The sequence below is a fragment of the Pelodiscus sinensis genome, chromosome 3, assembly GCF_049634645.1.
Source record: "Pelodiscus sinensis isolate JC-2024 chromosome 3, ASM4963464v1, whole genome shotgun sequence".
NCBI lineage: Eukaryota > Metazoa > Chordata > Testudines > Trionychidae > Pelodiscus > Pelodiscus sinensis.
In genome coordinates, this window is record NC_134713.1 from 70,366,805 (window position 1) to 70,387,984 (window position 21,180).

Consider the following 21,180-nt stretch of genomic DNA (forward strand, 5'->3'; position numbering starts at 1 on the left):
TCCACTGATGTACTGCGGAACACACTTTAAAAAACGCTGTTCTAGAGGATATATCTCCATTAGAAACAGAACCAAAGACTAATCTATGTAGAGCTGATCCTAAACAACATTTTTTGAAATAAGAGTGTTTACACATGAGGTTAAACAGGAATAACTCCATGTATAGACAAACCTTCCATGTACCATACTGCTGACAGATCACAGTGTGGACTAGAGATGTTAAATTGCATTTAATCCGCTAATCAAGTAATGATGGAAATTCCATCTAACTACTCAACTAGTCAATAAAGGAAGAAACTGAAGAGCCACAGCAGAGTTAGCTCCTGGCCCCAGAAGGTAACTCCACTGCAACTCTGCTTTTTAAATGTATTGAGAACTGCCAGGCTCTTAATACATTTAAAAAGCAAAGGTGCAGTGTCTGGGACTGGGTGCAAGCCGGGAATCAGCTGATTCTCAGCTTGCAACCCGTCCCCTGCTGCACCTCAGAGACAACCCAACCCGTGCCTCCCCACAGAGACACTGCTGGTGGCTCCTGCTCCCCCCCAGATGCTTCTCTGATAGAGGCAGCAGGGAGATGGGGAATGACTAGTAAAGTCACTACTTGATTACCCAATAAACATATGCTTATCAGGTAGTCAATTAGTCACTTACATCCCTAGTGTTGACCCAAATCAAACTGGTTACATGATAGAAAAAGGTTATATATATCCCATTTCTATTTTTCCCAAATTATTCAGGACTTCCATATGATTTATTTTAAAATTAACAGCAATTAAGCAAATACAATAAATAATTAACATGAATTTTAGAAGAGTTTGCAGTGCATTATACACATTTTAAATATATTAAAGGATTATCATACCATCGAAAATTAATTTTAGAGTATTTTTTTCCTCTTCAATATAATTTTTATAAAAATAACAGAACAAGGCACATGGTCGCATTAAATACATACTGTCAAAAATCTCAGCCCGCCCAATAATCTGTAAGTGCTCACCTTTTCAATTCAATTATAATCAACACTGATATACAGCAATTGAACAACAAGATATGTGTTTCAATTGCACGTTGAATGATTAATGGTTGTCTCAAAATTCTACATAAAACTGAATCTGTTCTACCTCACTGAACACAGATAATTACAGTTGTGATCCAAAAATGTTCTCAACCATGGTAAAGCACGTCTGTTGCAGTAAAGATTTTTTTGCCCATTTATGATAGGAAACATCCATTTACAGCTCTTTCTGGGGATAACAGTCTGGCTCAACAGTTATGCTCAACTCCATTGTTTGCTTGCTGTGACAACTTAAAAGGCAAAAGTGAATACCCTAGAAGAGAAGTGTATTTCTACACCTGAACGTCAATCTATATTTTTAAAGTCTTTGTATATACTTATTTTAAATTCTTTACTTCAAACCCAATTCAGGACATTTGAGGTAGATGGAAGGATGAAGGAAGCACAACTTAACTTCCACTTTGGTAGTCAGTAAATAATGGAATCATCCATTGAAGGGAAAGGAGTCTGAGGGGAACATGTTAAGGATGCAAAATATACTCCTTAAAATAACATAACAAGGGGTATGTCTCCACTGCCATCCTAGTGAACTAGGGTGGCTAACGTAGGCATTCGAACTTGCAAATGACGTCTGTGATTTAAATATACCGGGCTTCATTTGCATGTTCTCGGGCGGGTGCCATTTTTAAATGCCAGTAGTTCGAACTACCTGCCCGCAGCTACACGTGGCACAGACTAGGTAGTTTGAATTAAAGCTTCTATTTTGAACTACCGTTATTCCTCCTGCAAGTGTAGACATACCCAAGTATATTAAGACTAGTATGTCTGCTTAGACTTTCAGATATCTACAAAATCAAGGAATTCAAAAGTTAAATTATACCATAGAACCTTTTCCAAACATTTCCCATATAAGAAGAAATCCCATTTTATTATTTCAACGATGATCATTGTTCCATCTTCTTAGGCTGCTTCCCCCCCCCCCACAAAAATAAAAATCAAACATCTCTGAAGTCAATAATCTTATTATATAGCTCAGAAATGTGTGTATCTGCCCATGAGTCCATTTCTTCAAGAACTCCTCCAGAATGGTAAGAGCTAGGACCACCAAAAATCATATGCAGCTTCCCCTTATAACATAAATCAAGGTAAGTGTTTGGTTGTGCCAATACAATGGTATATGCTTGGAATCTGATTGTTTCTCATAAAATGGAAAGGGAGAGGATTGGTAGGAGGGAGTTATAATGTAGTGTAGAATGACCACAGGGGAGCAACATGGAGCCAGAGATGGGGATTGAGACAGCTATAACCCCATTGGGCCAGCAGGGGGCAGCTTTGGAGAAAGGAACAGCTATCTACTATATATTTCAGAGAGTTTGTCTGACATGCACCCCTCCCAACTGGCCATGCCCACTGCAGCAGCAATGGACAGGCACTTCTCACTCGGCCCCATCAGGCTCCGGTGAAGATGGCGGAGGTGATCCTCTCTTCCCAGGCACCCTGTATACTGAATAGGGATGTGAAAGCGTAAACGTATACATTGTTAACCGATGAACCTGGGCTCATCAGTTAATATGCATGGGGCAAGTGGGAGCTGGTGTGCGCAGGGAGCTGGCTTTTACTGTTTCAGAGCATAAGGGAGGGGCGGAGGTAGCTCTGTAGAAGCCCCTCCCTGCTGCATGTAAATGTGTAACCGCTGAAAATTTCAGTAGGTACATGTTACCTAAATACACTCATTGTAACATCCCTAATATTGAACTCCTCCCTCATTCCCACTCCAGAACAATGATTTAAAGAAAAAGAAATCTTGTTTCAATTAAGGACCCAAGCAATTCCAGGTAAATCCTCTTGTTAATGTTATAAACATAGGATTTTTCTAGCTAAAGGCTTGAGTCCACAACTTCAGTATTGCCTTTAAGTGGGGAATATTATATGATGAGCAGAAGACTAAGCAAAAACAGTATTTTTTCCATTTAAATATCCTTAATATGAACACAAATAAAAGTAGGGGAAAATAAATTGAAAATCTAGAAAAATAACAGTTTCTAAATAGAATAAATTTAAAAGCCACATAAAACTGAATATGAGATACATAGATGCAATAACTGTTGTGTTCATGTAAGGTAGTGGTCACCAATCCACCGATCGATCAACTGATTGATCCTGGAGATTCTCCCAATTGATCAAAATCTCTGACAAGAAGGCAGACTTGCTGATCAACAGAACTGCACAGCCAACACTATGTATTTAGGTGCTCTTCCCCACCTGTTGCTCTCTCTTGCAGCTGCTCCTGGGTGGCTGGCTACGCACAGTTGAGAAGGAGCACTGTTGCCACAATGTCCACCTGCCCCAGTATCCCATCTCCACAGAGCAGGGAAGAGAAAGAGGTTGGCCTGACTGGCTCAACTCAGAGCACTCCCTGAGTGTGAGATTGTTCGCATTTTTTAAAAGAGACAGTGCCCTTTCTCTGAGATTTCCTCAGCAGCCAGCCATCTCTCTCCCCCTCCCTCCCGCCCCTGTACCTCACCTTTGCAAAGCAGGGGATAGGAGGACTAGAAGCAGCTGTAGTCTGAAGTCTACTCTGAATGGTGAGTGCGAGCTCATAGTGTCTCTCAAACACACACATACAAAATATCTGGATTACACAGTCTCTTTCGCACTCACCTCCCAACACATACTTGTATTGTTGTTACTGCTCTGTAGTTCCTGTGTTGCATATATATTCTCTGTAATTTTAGTCTTTCAAAGTATGTTATTTTAAGTGTGTTGACTGATGTATGCATTTCATTATAGTATTTATTTCTCTTACACTTAAATTTAATTATTTGAGTAGTAAATACTAGCCTAACCTGTCCTGGCTGGAGTAATTATCTATATGCTAACTTTAAATATAAATAAATAAATATATGTTTGTTTGTTTGTTTGTTTCTACTGGTGATGCCCATTAGCCAGGAATGGGGAACTGCCCTCTCCCAAAGCCAGCACCCTATACTCCCTCCTGCACCCTATCAGTTCCTCCTCTCAAAGCAACTATCCCACATCCCTCCCACACTCCTCCCCATACAAAGCCAGCACCCTGAACCCCCTACTGCACCCCAATACTCTGGGCAGCCCCAAACCCTTCCAAAACCCTGCACCCAAATTCCCTCCCAGATCTTGCACCTTCACCCCCTTACATCCAAACTCCTCAGCTCCAAGCCCGCATGCACTCCTGAACCCCAACTTCATGCCCTAGTACAGTAAAAGAAAGTGAGGACAGGAGACAGTGAGTGATGGGGTGGAGAGGAGGAGTGAAGCAGGGCTTAGAGTAAGGGGTGAGACCTTGGGAACGGGGCAGGCTATACCCTGGTTGCCCTTAAATAAGTGATCCTGGGCACAAAGTTTGGAGACCACTGATTGGGACTGCCTTATAAAGAGACCACCTTTTTTTTTGGACCCATAAAAACACAACTCACACACACCAGGAAAAAGGAAGTGCTCCGGAAGAGTTTTTGGATAATTTTAAATTTAAGCTTCACAAAACAACCCACCTTCTTGAATATTCGACAGTGACAAAGGTTCTATGCTTGCTTATGTTTAACTAGAAGTCAAGCAAGATCAACAATTAATACTATATGTCCTACCCTGACAATCAAATAATATTTCAACATTCCTTTGTTTCAAATTTTTTTTTCCCCTCAGGGAGACCTCTTCTCCCTCCTGTGACCACTATACAGAGAATTTTCCTCCTCTGAATGTATATGCACACATTTTAATGGACCTAGAGAAAGGAATGGAAACTAAATATTAGAATATCACGCCCCTGTAGGACTGGCTTATCCAGGAACAGGAGGAAATGGGCCCACTGACTGGGGTAGAGAGAGAAGTGGTACAAAGGAGGCAGTTGTCCTGGGCTCTTAAATTGCCATTGGAGCACTAAGCAGCACACTCCAGGCAGTGCCAAGGGTTGGCTAGGAGAGCAAGAGTGCTACGAGTTGCTGTCCCCAACCCTGGCTCTTCCATTGCACCCCTTCTGGAAGCACAGAGTGATTTCAATGCCACCTTGCCCAAAGGCCTGGCAAGGCTGTAAGCCCCCCCGGGAGGAAATAAATATGCCAGTGGTGACTTTGTTCATGTCATGCCCCCATCAGATCCCAACTGAAGTAATAAATTTACTACAACTAAATGATTGGTAAACATTATTTTTCCAGTAGATCGCACCCTGAAACTTAAGTGAGCCTCTGACCCATGCACATACTCATCACGATAGCTCTCCAATCAGGAAACAGAGATAACCAAAGCAGATTTTCTTGTGCTGTAGCCATCATGTATAAGAGGGGAATTAATATCCAAAGTGAAAAGAGAGGTAAGCCAGTGAGCGCACTACTCAAGGATATCATGTTCTCCGAAGCTAAAGCTGGAGTGACTGAATGTGAAAACAGGCACTGACATCAAGTTATGAAAACACACAAGTAAACATATCTAATTGAATAATCTGATGTCTTGAAATAAACGCCTTAGATACTCTAACTAGGAAATCAAGTATCAGAGGGGTAGCCGTGTTAGTCTGAATCTGCAAAAGCGGCAAGGAGTCCTGTGGCACCTTATAGACTAACTGAAGTGTAGGAGCATAAGCTTTCGTGGGCAAAGACCCACTTCGTCAGATGCATGGAAAATGTTTTCTGCAACGGGGCAAGGAACTTTTGGCTGGTATGAGAACCCAAAAATCCAAAGGAACGTCTTACTATTTGAGTGAACAAGTGTGTGAATGCAGGGGTCTTGCAGAATTCCTTTATTTTGACTTGCTGAATCATGGACAATTGAGTGTCCTAAGTTAGATTGAACTCTTATGTGTGTCACTTTATTCAGATTTAGAATAGAGTGGACCCCAACTGGCTCCTTAGACTACAAGAAACAGTGAATATAGCTCTACATCTGCTTTAAGAAACTGCATATCCTGGGTCTTATTTTATTCAAGGATTGAGCAGTCACAAATCAGTCCAACTTTCAACAGTTTGAAAAACAGTCCCTCTGGCTGGAGGACTGCCTACGGATATTAAATTTAGGTTATTTTAAATAATCAAGTAGTCGACATAATTTTTATCAACTACTCGATAGTGGAAGGCAGCCCCTTCTGAATGGTCCTGGCTCACTTCAGGACCAAACCCCACTATACCTCTGCAATTTAAAAATGCAGTAGAGGCAGGCTGCCTGACTCCTACTGCCTTTTAAATTGCAGAGCCACAGCATGGTTTGGTCCCGGAGTGAGCCAGAATCGAGTGGGGCTGCCAGACCAGCCAATGTCCACGTAGGGTCCCATCTTCCTGCTGGGACCCCTCACAGACAGGGATGCTGCTGGAGCAGCCTCCCCAACCCCCTCCCACTGCTGCCTCTGATAAAAGGGGGAGAGGGGAGGGAAGAGAGAAGAGACACTGCTGAGGGAAACCAGCTTTTAAGCTGGCTCCTGTTTCCCTCCCTCCCTTGCTGCCTTTGATATTGAGGCGGGGGGGGAGAGGGAAGGAAGAGAGAGAGAGAGGTAAAAAGCAAGTAGTCAACTTGACTACCAGATAAGTTTAAGTTTATCCGGTAGTCAACTAATCAACTACTCTCTTACATCCCTAGGACTGTTCAGCTTTTCTTTGGCCTGGTCTATGCTACAGCGGAAGGTCAAATTAAGATACAAATGAGGATAGCTGGAGTCGAAGTATCTTAAATCTCATTTCCTCGCTGTCCACACACAGCAGGAGGGCGACTGGAGTGTTCCCTTACTCCCTGCAAGGAGCAGGAGTACCGGTACTGATGGGAGCATCCTCCAAGTTCAATTTAGTGGGTCTATTTATACCCGCTAAATCAAGCCCCAGAAGATGGATTGCCACAGCATCAATCTTTCACTTAGTGTAGAAGTGCCCTTAGAGACCCAAGTTAAGTCTGTCTGTGGTGTCAAAAGCAGCAAGAACCAAAGGTAAACAAGCAACCTAAAAGTCTAAATATCCACAAAGAAGCATTCTATGGTAATCTAGCACTAATGAAATGAAAGAAAAATTCTGCTAAAATAAATCAGGGAAAGGGGCAAATCCCCCCAAAATCATAGCTTCTATAGCTACCAACTTTTCACCATTTAGAGACAGAACCAGACCGTCCCTTTGAAACAGTGAGTGACATCACAAGCATTTTTTTCCCATGTATTAAGGATCTATGTACAAAATTCTTCATCTGCACAAACTCTTTTCTTCACACACTAGTAAACTGACATACACCCACTGGCAAAGAGGTTTGCAGAATGGTTCTCAACTTAAGAATACTTTGTAAATCTATACTATTTTAAAGCTCCTTGTGCAAAGCAGTGCTTGTCATTCCCACGTGACGAAAAACCATAAGGCTTCTCTTCTACTTTAAAGAACAGAGTAGAAAAGGTTTCACATAGGTGCTGTACATACGGGTGAATTTTACCCTCTCTCAGGATTAACCTATTAAAGGAATTTACTTTTGAAAATTATCTGTACAGCCCTGCACATACACAATATGTATCCACAGCCAATCTACAAAAATGGCTTGTGGATATCCATGATATGCAGGGTTCTATCCACTGTAATTTATTCTTTTAAAACTGAGAAAATAAACAGCCTATAAAGAATATAAATAATAGATTTTATAAGCATAAAAAAAACCCCAAACCAAACCAGTCTTCGGCAAAGTATTTCACATTTTTTATCAAACCTTTAGAATTGAGGAACATCACTTTTTACACATTTTAGTCTGAATATCTACATGTATATTTCGATATGTCTTCATCTATCTAACCACCCCAGACATATTCTACTAAGATGTAAAAAGTAAGCATGTGTATATTTCAGGAACATATTTAGGTGACTTACCTTCTAACTGTTTTTCTAGTAATAGTTGCTGTTCTCTCTCTTTTCTCCAAAATGCTTCCTGTTTTTGCCTGATTCTGTGTCGTAATTCCTCATCATCAGTATCAGATGATTCAGAGCCTCTATCACTCCTCTCATCTTCACTGTCTCCTGATCCATAACCACCCAGTCCACCTGCGTGCATAAAGCCCAGTCTATCACGAGGAAAGATTAAGCCTTGTTCTTAATATTTCTGTGGGGCAAAGAGGAGAGTACATTGCCCTTCTTTCACTTGCTCTTCTCTGAAGAAGCCACTTATTCTGAGGGAAGTGCCATTGCAGGTTGACTGGAGTATTCAAGGCCCTCATTTCTGTACTGAAGCTTAATATCTGGTTTTACTCCTGGAACAGCTTGTCTCTATTGCTCAGCAAGCAACCACTGTGACCATGGCACTTTTCTCATTGTATGGAAGGGCAAAAAATAAAAAAGCTCCATATGGAGCCAGTAACAATGCCTTCCCATGTAGTAGCAGGCGCACACACAGAACAGTGAAATGCCTGGGACACTTCCCCTGAAGTCATCTCTGCAATGACTTCAGCAGCCTTCCTTCAGTTTCCAGGGCTCAGAATTCATGAATGCCATATCAACTTTTCTACTGAGATTTAGAAAATACTGTACTTTAAAAGGTACAGAGATGGAATAAACATGGACTTCCCTCACTGCTAAAAGACAGATCTGAATATATCGTGGACTGATACAAAGAAACCTTAAACATCTGTCGCAAAGGCATTTTACTCCCCCCCCCATTTGAGGGTCTCAATCTTTATTACAATTAGTTTTAAATGATCTGAATAATTGGGACAGAACATTTCACTTCATGTAAAGGAGTTCAACAAAGTTCAAACGTGTGATAAAATGTCAGTGATCATGTGCTGTTCTATTGCTACTAGATTATGCAAAGATGACAACATTGGGAAAGAGCTTTTCCTATTGCAGGTCAGAGTGCAATTCTACATTTCACATTCTGTACATCTTCAAATTGACAATTGTGGATATGGGAGCTTACATAAGTGTGTAGTTTCTCAATGAAAGCATACATTCTAAACATTTTAATAGTGGTTTTTTTTGCAAACCAGAGCTTTACATTTTTATCAATTATATTGTCAACTGTTACCCAATGCTAACATTGGCTGGATCAAAACAGGAGCAATGCATAAAAATACTCATCTTCCTTCAAAAACATTGTAATTTGATCCTGTTAAAATTAGCTATCAAGTAAACTATCTAGCCAAAAAAATAAGTGTACTTCTGATGTGTTTATCTAGTTTACAAACTTAGATAAAATATTCCGATATGCTACTCATATGATTAGTTCCTTATTCCACAAATTATCCCACTGAGATCTAGGGGATGACTTGTAAAGTAAGGTCCTATCCAACATGAATAAAGGTAGCAGAAAGATCTTTCATTATTGCAGTAATTACAACCTAGATTCAAAACACAATTTCTGGAAATGCAAGACAAGAGTGATCTCCCCCTTAAGCCCCTCTCAAAAATAAGCAACATACTTACCGAGCCCAGTGAGGGAAGCCAGTGCACTGGACTGTGCCAGCTGTTTTGCAGGAGCTTTGTATCACATCAACAACAGGAACAACATGTTAACACAAATAGCCACGATTTCATAGTCATGAGAGTCTATGGTATTGTTAAATCTACTACTATTGCTGTTTTTTGGAGGGAGAGAAGAAACATTAAAAACGTATCATCCATTTAAAACCAGTCCTAGATTTTCTCACCATGTAAGAGTTTCACATTATAAATGTGAGTTAACAGTCACTTGCACACCACAAATCTGTATCATAGATCCGTCTCCAACTTACAAGCATCTGTATATATATTTCAGACACCAGTATTTACATATTCAATTTTATTCATATTATATCAATCACCTTCTGTTGTATATAGAGTAGCTTGTTAACAGTGAAAGAAAATGAGCTACATGAGGATTCATATTTCTCTTTTCATTTCTGATCAACTAAAAGTTTGAGATAAAATGACAGCATAAAGAGATATCTACACTGCAAAAACCATTAACACTAAATAAATGAATGATATGAAAGAAATGGAATAACTGAAGTAACTCACAATACAGTGCACAGGACAACAATATATGATACTGGATTTGAGCTCTAGTAAGTCAGATGCATTATATTTTGATTGATCTTGGGAACAGTTGCTATGGAATAAAATTTTCTAAAAACATGCAAATATTGAATATTCACTGAACAAACTGAAAAGAGCATACCTTTAGTTGCTTTACGATGTACATCTTTGGCTACATAATAAATTTCTTCATTTGTGACATCTAAAAGAATCTCTGTCAGCAGCAGTTTTGTTAAGAACATCTGAAGAAAATAATTTTAAACACTGGAGGTAAAGAATTTGCACCATATTCTACATGCTGTTACACATATGCAAGCCCACTGCTTTGTATGGGTATAAAAAAAATTTTTTGGTTCCTTTATTTTTTCTAGTTAAAAGCAGGACTAGAAATCATGTCCAACTGAAAAAAATCAGAATGGTCTGTACTCTCACACCAACCTATAATCATAAGCAGGGCTCGCCAAGCGTCAACGAGCCCTGCTCGCCAGCTGCACTGAAGCGCACACTTCGCATGCACAGACTGCGCTGCATGACCGCACCGGGCTAAAATCTACTCGCTATGGGTGAGTAGATTGCAGGGTATGAAATCCCATTAATACAAATTGCACAATGACTTTATTTTAATGAAATTAAATGGATGCACAAGACTTCAAAGGTTTGAGGCATTAACACCAGCACTTCACTTGTATAGGGCTCAGAAAGAGACAGAAAAACCTATACAAGTCACCTGCAAAAGTTTCCTATAGGAGGGTATGTCTAGACTGCATCCCTCTGTCGGCAGAGGGATGCAGAATAAGCAGGTCAACATTGCAAATGAGGCAGGGATTTAAATATCCCACGCCTAATTTGCATAAAAAGGGCCGCCACATTTTGCCAACTCAGCAAAACGTGGCGGCCATTTTTATGCAAATTAGGTGCAGGATATTTAAAACCCTGCCTCATTTGCAATGTCGACCTGCCTAATCTGTATCCCTCTGCTGACAGAGGGATGCAGTCTCGACATACCTGGAGATAGAGACCCTCTAATGGGCATAATGGCCATACTGCATAATTTGCAATTAAAGGCATACGGGGAAACAAGCTCCCACTTCTCATTGTGCAAGGCCACAAGACACTAACTTCAAATAATTAAAACATTTTAATAGAAAAGTTGCTGCTGGTTCTAGGAGCAATCTTGCTATTCTTGCGCTTCAAGAAGCTATATTTTTAGCAAAATTTTCAGAGGGGTTGGAATGCTAGAATAACTTCTAAGTAGGGATGTTAAAATACATATATTTGTGTAAACATGTAACCCCCACCCCACCTAAGTTTCCTGTAAGCTGCACACCTGCTGGGCCTCACAGCTATTTTCTGAGCCCCACTCAGAGGTTCAAAGCTCTAGTAAAGGCAGGGAGCTCAGCTAACCGACAGGGGCAAGAGGTCCTAAAGAGCAGCTAAACAGAGCTAGCTAAGTGCTTGAACTGAAGATCCCAGAGCAGGTAAGCATGAGATAAAAAGAGATTAGGTGGTGGGGGTGGGGTGAGTAAATTATTTAATTGGCTTGGAGGGGTGGAGTCAGAGGGGAGGGGAGTTGGAGAGTCCCATGTGCAAGAAAGGGGAGAGAGAAAGAGGCAGAAGCCTAGCAGTCTCATCAACACTCTTGGGCTCGGAAGGGAGGTAAGAGGCTGACTTCATGGAGTAGGTGGGGGAGATAGTGGGTGGGTGTGTGCTGGCTTAGGGGTGAGGTGTGGATAATTTGTTTAGCTGGGAGTCAGAACAGGATCAGCACAGACTGCTGGTGCCTGCTAATCTGAGAAGCAGGATTTTATCCCAGCCCCCAGTGGGGCTGATGGGAGCATATTGCACAGAGGTAGGTGGGGGAAAGGGAGGGGAATGATGGCATTTGTGCAGTGAGGTGGAGGCTGAGGGCAGTTTGTTTGCGATGTCCTCCAGATTTGCTGCTGGGAAAGCAGGTTGTGTGGTGTGTGGGTGTGTGCCAGGACATTTGCATGATTACATTTCAAACAAAGTTTACATAGGTGTTAATAGCTTAACCGTCCTGCCTCCTGTGGGCCCCCCTCCTCCGATACAGAGGCAGCGGGGGGATATAACCGTGCTGGTTAACCAATAAGCCCAGGCTTATTGGTTGACCGCGTAGATGTGTGCATGTTCACGTCCCTACTTCCAAGAAAGAATGACAGAATTATTTGTGGACGAAGACCACTGAGTTGGACAAAAATACATGAGTATATTGTGTTGCTCTACTGCTTATCAGCTAGCTACCAACTTCACATATATGGTAAGTGCGGCAGCGGGGTGGAGGCAAAAGCCAGCTTCCCAGGAGCATCAGCTCCAATGGATTGCCTGCCCACTGTCCCCAGCCAGCTCTCCTTGAGCACCAGCTTTGCCTGTCCCCATTGCATTGCTACCTCTATTAGAGGCAGCAGTGCAAAGCTGGGAGGGGGGAAAAGGTTGTGTGGGGAGGGGGAAGGTGCTCCATGGGATATTGGCGCAAACTCTATCCATAGCAGGCCTGAGCTTCTGTCTGTGGGGAGCTCAAATCCCTCGCAAACAGGGGCTGCTGCCACCCTATTCTGCTGCCTCTGATACAGCATGGTTGACAGAGGCAGCAGTATTGGGTGGCAGGTGGGAAACGTTGTGTGTGCCAATTTTTAAACTGGCTCCCCTTACGAACTGACTCCACTGATACAGAGGCAGCAGAATAGGGTGGCAGCTCCCCAGGAGCACACTGGCTGCCAACCCCATCCCTGGGGAATATTGAATAGTCATGTAACAGCTAAAGTTTGATGTGGTTACATGAATAGTCCATTACACAATACCTAACATCCTTAATGTATAAACACACACACACACACACACACACACACACACACACACACACACACACACAAGAGAAATGTGGTTTTTGTACCATTTGATACTCCTTTTCTTCTTCTGTCATTTCAGGTTCACTTTGCTCCTCTTGAGGAGCAGGAGAGGGACTCCTACTGACTTTTCCAAGACTTGTAGCTTCTGGGTTTTCAATGTCTTCTTCCTCATCACTATCCTGTAAGAAGAACAATGCATACTGTAGGATAAATTCATAATTAAAACATGACAGTTTCTATTTATGATAATCAACAGAAATTGAAATACAGAATTTCAGAATGAAACAAAACAGCTCTCCAAACAAATAAGTGATACTTAGTCCCACTCTACAAGCCCCTAAAGCCAGCAAGTCAAGCATAAATCAGCAGCTGAAATCTGGTTTGATGATCCTCAGATGGACTATTAAGCAAGTATTTGCAGAGAACAAGCCATGATGGGTTTTTTTCAGTTAGGACATACAAAATTGTTACTGGAGGCAGGGTGAGGAAATCATGTGAGAGGATGAATGGAGATGCTTTTCCCCCAAGGGAATGCGATTTATTCAGGGTGCATGGATTGGAGGAATCTGACTACAGTCCAGAGAGAGGATTTTTAGTCAACAACTTAAGATACTAGTCAGGCAAGGTAGATGCCCACGGAGAAAAATTTGCAGCTTTCAACTTCTCACCTGACCTCTCTTTGTCCAGAAAGACCACCTCTGCAGTGGTCTGGTCACTGTAGGATAGGTATCCAACATTGTAACTTGTTCAGTAAACATGATCACAAACATAAAGCTACAGCATAAGGTTCCCTAAATTAGTTCATAAGAACATAAGAATGGCCATACTGGGTCAGACCAAAGGTCCATCTAGCCCAGTAGCCTGTCTGCCGACAGCAGCCAATGCCAGGTGCCCCAGAGGGAGTGAACCGAACAAGTAACGATCAAGCTATCTCTCTCCTGACATCCATCTCCACCCTCTGATAAATAGAGGCTAGGGACACACCATTCCCATCCTGGCTAATATCCATTAATGCACTTACCTCCATGAATTTATCTAGCTCTTTTTAAAACCCTGTTATAGTCCTAGCCTTTACAACCTCCTCAAGCAAAGAGTTCCACAGGTTGACTATGCGCTTAGGATATGTCTCACTTGTACCCTCTTTCGATAGAGAGATGCAAATGAAGACATTGGAAATTGAAAATGAAGCCAGGATTTAAATATCCTGCACTTCATTTGCATATTCATATTATGGCGCTATTTCGAAATAGCGCTCTTCTGAAATAACACACACTGTTAAGACGCGGTTATTTTGAAAGAAAACCCTTCTCTCTAAATAACCGGTAAACCTCATTGAATGAGGAATAAGCGTTATTTCGAGAGAAGGGTTTTCTCTCGAAATAACCGTGTCTTAACAGCATCTGTTATTTCGAAATGGCACCATAACGCGAATATGCAAATGAAGCATGGGATATTTAAATACCGGCTTCATTTTCAATTTCGAATGTCTTCAGTTGCATTCCTCTATTGAAAGAGGGTACAGGTGTAGACACACAAATAAAAGGAAGTTCTTCTTCACAGAGGCTTTTAAACCTGCTGCCCATTAATTTCATTTGGTAGCCCCTAGATCTTATATTATGGTAACAAGTAAATAACTTTTCTTTATTCACTTTCTCCACACCACTCATGATTTTTTATACCTCTATCACATCCCGCCCCTTAGTCTCCTCTTTTCAAACTGAAAGTTCTAATCTCTTTAATCTCACTTCATATGGGACCCGTTCCAAACCCCTAAGCAGTTTGACAAGCATGGTACATTAGTACTCAAATGAGTCCATGTACAAACAGTTTAATTCTTCACCTCAGAGTCTATGCCAATTAACAATTTATGGAAATAGCTAATAAAAGCCAATTTTATCACTGCCTCTTTGCTATTACAAACCAAATAATATTTTTTCCAGGTACACTTATATTTTTTGCCCATTATCTACCAAGGATTTAGAAAGGTCAGGTAAGTGCCTCTGAAGTTTATACAAAACTTAATTTTTAACACAAGTAGCAACCATTGTAGAAAAAAAACTTTCAGTTTACAAGAAAACAGAAAAATGTTAAGATCTTTCACAAAAATACATATTTTGGTAAAAAGTGAATGTTTCTACTTACAAATTTGCTTTTCTGGGGTAACCGTGGACCATCTCCTTCTTCAGTTTCCTCATTTGCTTTCTTTTCTTTTTTAGACATCTGAGAACGTTGCTGTTCCATTCTCTCTTTCTCCAACTTTTTCTGCTTCTCTCGTTCCATTTTTTCTAGGCCCTCACGAATCCAAGCAGGAAGAGTTCTACGCTTTACAGCATCTGCATGACAGATTTAGTTTTGTGGAAGGAAAAGAATAAAAAAAATGCATCTCTCAATAACAACAATCTTTCTCTAAAATCATAATTACAGATTTCAAGTTTTATAATGAAAATCATGTCTTAAAATATGTTTCGGGGTTTCTTTCATTAAAATTAGGTTAACATGTACCAATCTGTGGAGGCTCCTGCTTCACAGGCATTGCGATAGGTGAACGCTGACGGTCTCTGAACGAAGGTCTTTCCCTTCGATTCTGGGGAGGTGCTGATGGTGCTGGAGGACCTGGTGGCCCTGGTGGTCCTGGCTGCCAATAAGGTGGATGAAATCCACCTTGAGGTGGACCAAAAGCAGCCCCATGCTGAAAGAGTAATGCAGTTCATTTTTCTTCACATTTAATACAATATACTCTAAGCTTATTCCTGGGGTTCCATATAGCATGTATGCATGCACATGCGTGTATTTTGTAAGTGGAACAGAAATCTAAACTAAAATCACGGATTTTTCTCCCTAGCTATGGTCTTTCTATCTGTTTTCTAAATATTTTTATCTAAAATGTCTAAACTTTCATTTTTATTTAAAAAGTGACTTATTTAAGACCAGGTTTTGAAAATAGATTTTAGAATATAAGCCAATAATGAATCTGTGAATGGGCCGCAAACAACTCTCTCTCGGCCATTAAAACTGAAGTCTGATTCCTATCTAGCTGCGATCAATATTACACAAATCCCTACCAACTATCAGTAGAATGCTCAGTTAAAGCTGGGGGCACAAAGTGCAGCCTGATGGCTAAAGCAGCATAAAGAGCCCTCAAGCATGAGCCTGCAATCATCCTTTTCCTACAACTACAATTTGAGGACAAAGGCGAAAAGCTCCAAATTTTTGTTGCTCATTGTTGTACTTCACCTGCAGTCTTCACTCATTTATGAAGGATATTACAAATAAAAATATACATAATGGTTGATAAAAATGACACATACATTATTAGGCAAGTTTGGTACAGCCCTGGCGTACAGACCAAGTTGCCATGCAATTCAGAGTTGCAAAGTTGTGGCTCAGATGAGTGAATATATAGTTGGAGCCTAAAAACAGCCATTAGATACATTTCCAAGGACTGTATATAGATATAAGGCTACAAGTATCAAATATTTTCGGATAGGTTAAGTTAAAATTAACTTAGTTCGGATAAGTTAAAATTATTTAAATTACCAATTTTGGCATGATTTAAATGAGCAAACAGGAAACCATGATTAAAATAGATTTTAATCGTGTATTGCATTTGTATTTCTTATTTTCTATTAAAAAGTTGGTTCTCATTGGTTATTAATTAATGTATCTTTACCTGCAAGTACATATATTCTTTATACTAAATTTGGTATTACTCATTGGTAACCACAGGACACACTATATCTCTATACATTTATATAGCTTAACATGGTTTTTAACTGTTTTAATGTTTTATTATGCTTTAAATGGTATATATTATATGAATGACATTTATTTATTAGGTTCATTTGTGTGTGTGATTTCTGTCAAACTATTTGCACGTAAACTAAAATTTAAAATGCACAAAAGCAGCATTTTAATTTTTTATTAGTTAACTTAAACTACTTCAAGTGTGCTAGACACACAAAAAAAGTTAAATGCAAAACATGTTTTGATAAAAACTGATTAAGAAAAGAACTTTATTCTGGCCATCACTAGTGTTAGTAGGCATAAAAACAATAAAAATAAATAAAAACAACAGTTATCTGTAGTTAATAAATTGAACTGATTGTTTCTGGTTATCATGGCCTTCAAGATTTTACAACTACTGGTTGAACCTCTCTAGTTCAGCAATCTCTAATCTGGCAATATCTGTGGTCCAACAGGATTTCAGTTAGCCAGATGTCCAATTATCATAGGTGTGGCAAAGTTTCCTGCGGTCCCATAAAGTTTGTTTACAGCCAACAGTCCTGGCTCTCAATGTTCTATGCTGTTATATAGTTCGAATGTACCCTTAAACGTCTTCCAAGAGCCCAGTAAACAGTGGAAGTGTTGGCAACGCTGCTGGACAATATCGACTTGTGATTTGGAAAATTTTCTGGTTCAGCACCAGTCAGGTCCCAAAGATGCTGACACTAGAGAGGTTCAACGTGTAGCAGGTCCCCATTATTTCACAAAGTTTTTATTCAGACTGGAAGAGGAAAACAAGCTTTTTTATTTTTCGACTGCAATCAAATTTTCAACTTTTGTTAAAACTAGTCATAGAATTATCTGAATAATCCAAAATGAAGAAAACTCTAGTATCTGCTACTGCTATTAAAAGCGGGCACAGTACTTCAATAAACTCTGGTTCCAGGTGCATAGTTAATGATTCCCACCATCTCACTAAATGTGACTTCCTTTAAGACTTTGGAAGAAAACATATACAGATTAATATTTATAAATTATAAACATTACAATAATTCAATTTAAATTAAGACAATTGTATGAAGTCTTAAAACTTGAAATTTAATGTTAAATGTGTTTTTTTTAAAACCAGAAAAATGTTTTAAGTTTAAAATAATGTTTTGTTTCTTTTTAAATCAGTTCTTAGCTACTGCGGTTTATGATATACTTTTGAGCTCATTATCTGATGAAGTGGATTTTACCCATGAAAGCTCATGATACTATATATTTTTTCTTAATCTCTGAAGTGCCAGAGGACTACCCATTTTTTAAGTTACAGACTAACAAGATACCCCTTTAAGATATTCTTTTGATTATTCAAATAACTAGGGGTGCTTCTACACTGTAGGGCTTAACTTGAAATAAGCTATGCAAACTGAGCTACGTCAAGTGTGTATTTTATTTCAAAAAAGCTTATATCGAAACAGGGAGCATCTACACAGCACTTATTTCAAAACAGAGCACTCTTCTTCCGACTTCCTTTATTCCTTGTACAATGAGGGTTACAGGAGTTGGAGTAAGTCGTCCTCCAGCTTGACAGTACTTTGACACTATTTCGAAATAACTCCTGTATAGACGTGGACTAAATTTATTTCGCAATAGCGCTAGTTATTTTGAAATAGTGTTGCAGTGTAGACATACCCTAAGACATTTAGTATTTCCACTATAATTTTAAATACCATTTGCTGCATCATCTGCTGCAGTGAGGACTTTTAGTACCATTTTTACAGGATTTTGAGTTTTCTATAAAATTTTGAATAGTAACAGCAAACAGAAGACTTCTGTCTTTACCTCACATCTAACAATAGGCTTGCCAATTTTGGTTGGATGTATTCCTGGAGTACTTGGTTGGATTGTCATCATGAGACAATCTTTAACTCCTGGAATCTCCAGACCAATTCTGCAGAGCTGGAAACCCTATCTAACAATGTTGCCTGACATAACCACAATTTAAGAATAGAAAAAGTAGGACAGAAAATAGAAAGAAATTCTTATACCTTTTGTCAGTCTTCCCCACAGATTTCTACTGTCTCTGAATACAAGGTAGATGTTCCAAAAGGTAGTGTGTGCTTAAAATCTATTTTAACAGGTTTGAGCACAACACCATTGAAAATTGGAAAAATAATCTAAAATAAATTATTTGGATAGAGAGTTGGCTAATACAACTCATTATAATATATTTAAAAAATCTATTCTTTACATACACTGCACATATCTGGTCTGCAAGAGTAAAGAAAAAATAGATGTAATCTTAAAAAATATATATAACTGTTTATTCATAGACTCAAAGATGATAGAGATGGAAAATACCAGTTGGATCATCCAGTCTACCTCCCCGCAAATGCAGGACTATATTCTATAGTACATTTTCTAGTATATTTATATATATGATTTTCTGACCTTTATTTAATGCTCTTTTCCTTTACATAACTTTGTCATATTAATGATATACTGGAAAACACTGAATCATTTTAATCTTTCACATAACCGTTTATCATTATTTGTATGGAAAAAATCTTGTTAGCTCAGAACTGAAAATTCTAAAGTCTTCTTTTGTATGTGTACTATATTTTGCATGTTAAAATGTAGCTTAGCTGCTAAGATTTAACAGCTATAAACTTCTTGTTGTTCGTAGAAATGAAGAGTAAGCGTCACTGCTAGATATTCTTAGAGGAACACTTCCACAGAAGGGACTCTGCACGTCAACAATATTAAAGTAACAAATGTGTTTCACCTGATAGTCAAACTGGTTCACTGGCCCCATTGCAAAGTTATCGGGTGGTCCCCCAAAGTTGTGATTGTTCTGGTTAAATATATGCCTGTTGTCAGGGCCAAATTCCCCACTATCCTGACTGTTGCTGTCTTCAGATGGAGGAACAATTTCCATTGGGCCAGGAGCTGGAGGCATCCATTGCTGATCTGGAGGCGGATGTGGAGGTTGGTGAGGCATTCCCCATTCTGTTCAGAATTTAGAATAAAATTCAGTATGACATTAACAATTAGACTTTGGTAGGTTATAAACATTTGTCTCTCTCATAAAGTGCTAAAATGTAAGACTTTCAGCTTTTGTTCAATGAGGAGTCAGAGACGTATAAACTGACATTATAGATGTGATCAAGTTACCCCTCCACCTACTCCTTGATAATAAGCTAGACTCCTGGAGCTCCATCTGTTTTTCACTATTAAGCAGTGATTTCTAATCCTTTAATCATTTTCCTGGTTCTTATTTGAACCTTCTCTAATTCTTAATATCTTTAAAGGTATGAAAACCAGAAATGGTTATATTTCAATAGTGGTTAGAGCCAATACCAAACACAGAAGTAATAAGATTCTTATTTATGCATCCTAAGGAAAGCTGGCCACGGTATTGTACTGCAAGCTCACTTTCAGCTGATTATCCTCCATAACACAAGCCTTTTCAGAGTTTCTGCTTCTAAGGATAGAGTACCCCATCCTGTCACTATGGCCTATATTCTTTGTTCCTAGATGTATGACTTTACATTTGGCTATACAGGTTAAACTTCTAAAATCCTGGACTCTCTGGTCCGGCAACATCCATGGTCTGGTGGAACCACAGACATTGCTGGATCAAAGAGCCCTGGCTGGCCAGGCTCAGGGGTTGGTCTGGTGGTGGGGAGCCCAACCATCTCAGCAGTGGGCTGCTGTGGTGGAAAGCAGAGCTCCTGGCTGGGGCTGGTGGTGGGGACTGCATCCCCACTGGGGCCATAGGTAGCAGAACCAGTGCCAGGGAATGCAGCCCCAGCTGAGCCACCACAGCAAGGAACGCAGCCTGGGTGACCTGCAGCACCCAGGAATGCTGCCCTGGCTGGAGCAGTGCAGCAGGGAGCACAGCTGCGGCCAGGCTGCAGACAGCGGGGCTGGTGGATGAGCAGGGCCGACAGCCAGGATGGGAGCCTTGACCTCCCCTGGTCTGGCAAACTCTGTGGTTTGGGAATACAGGCAGTCCCCAGATTACGTACAAGATAGGAACCGTAGGTTTGTTCTTAAGTTGAATTTGTATGTAAGTCGGAATTGGTGTCCAGATTCAGCAGCAGTTGAAACTGACCAGCAGCGGCTGAATCGGACACGCCTGGGGCAGAGCAGCTGGAGTGCTGCTGGGTTGGTCTGGTACCACCGACCCTTGGTCAGCCGCTGCTGAAACTGATCAGCGGCTGATTCCAGGAAGCCCGGGGCAGAGCAGCTCTGCCTCGGGCTTCCTGTAGTCAGCCGCTGGTCAGTTTCAGCAGCGGCTGATTTGGGGACGCCTCGGGCAGAGCAGCTGGGGTGCTGCTGGGTTGGTCCAGTAGCGCCGCACCTCGACGCTGTGCGACCAACCCGGCAGCCCCCCAGCTGCTCTACGCCAGGCGTCGGCGAGAAAAGTCTGGTCTGCTGCGGGGGGGCACACTAGCTGCGCCCCCCCCCCCAGCAGACCAGGGAGACGCGAAGCGGCTTTTCTCGCTGCGGAGGACGCGGGCGGCAGGACCACGGCGCGTCTCGGCAGTCCCGCCGCCCGCGTCCTTCGCGGCGAGAAAAGCCGCTCCGCGTCTCC

The 21,180-nt window shown here is 40.7% G+C and overlaps 1 protein-coding gene across 1 annotated transcript in view; it reads right to left on the reverse strand.

The window, feature by feature from the left end:
* Nucleotides 1-21,180, reverse strand: part of PNISR (PNN interacting serine and arginine rich protein) — a 39,043-nt gene that overhangs the window by 3,100 nt on the left and 14,763 nt on the right. The window contains exons 4-10 of the mRNA XM_006118432.2: nucleotides 19,366-19,589; nucleotides 15,375-15,561; nucleotides 15,015-15,205; nucleotides 12,917-13,051; nucleotides 10,148-10,247; nucleotides 9,415-9,468; nucleotides 7,867-8,037 (exon numbers count right to left, since the gene is read on the reverse strand). Coding sequence (XP_006118494.2) covers nucleotides 7,867-8,037; nucleotides 9,415-9,468; nucleotides 10,148-10,247; nucleotides 12,917-13,051; nucleotides 15,015-15,205; nucleotides 15,375-15,561; nucleotides 19,366-19,589 — 1,062 coding nt within the window. The remainder of the gene's footprint in view (nucleotides 1-7,866; nucleotides 8,038-9,414; nucleotides 9,469-10,147; nucleotides 10,248-12,916; nucleotides 13,052-15,014; nucleotides 15,206-15,374; nucleotides 15,562-19,365; nucleotides 19,590-21,180) is intronic.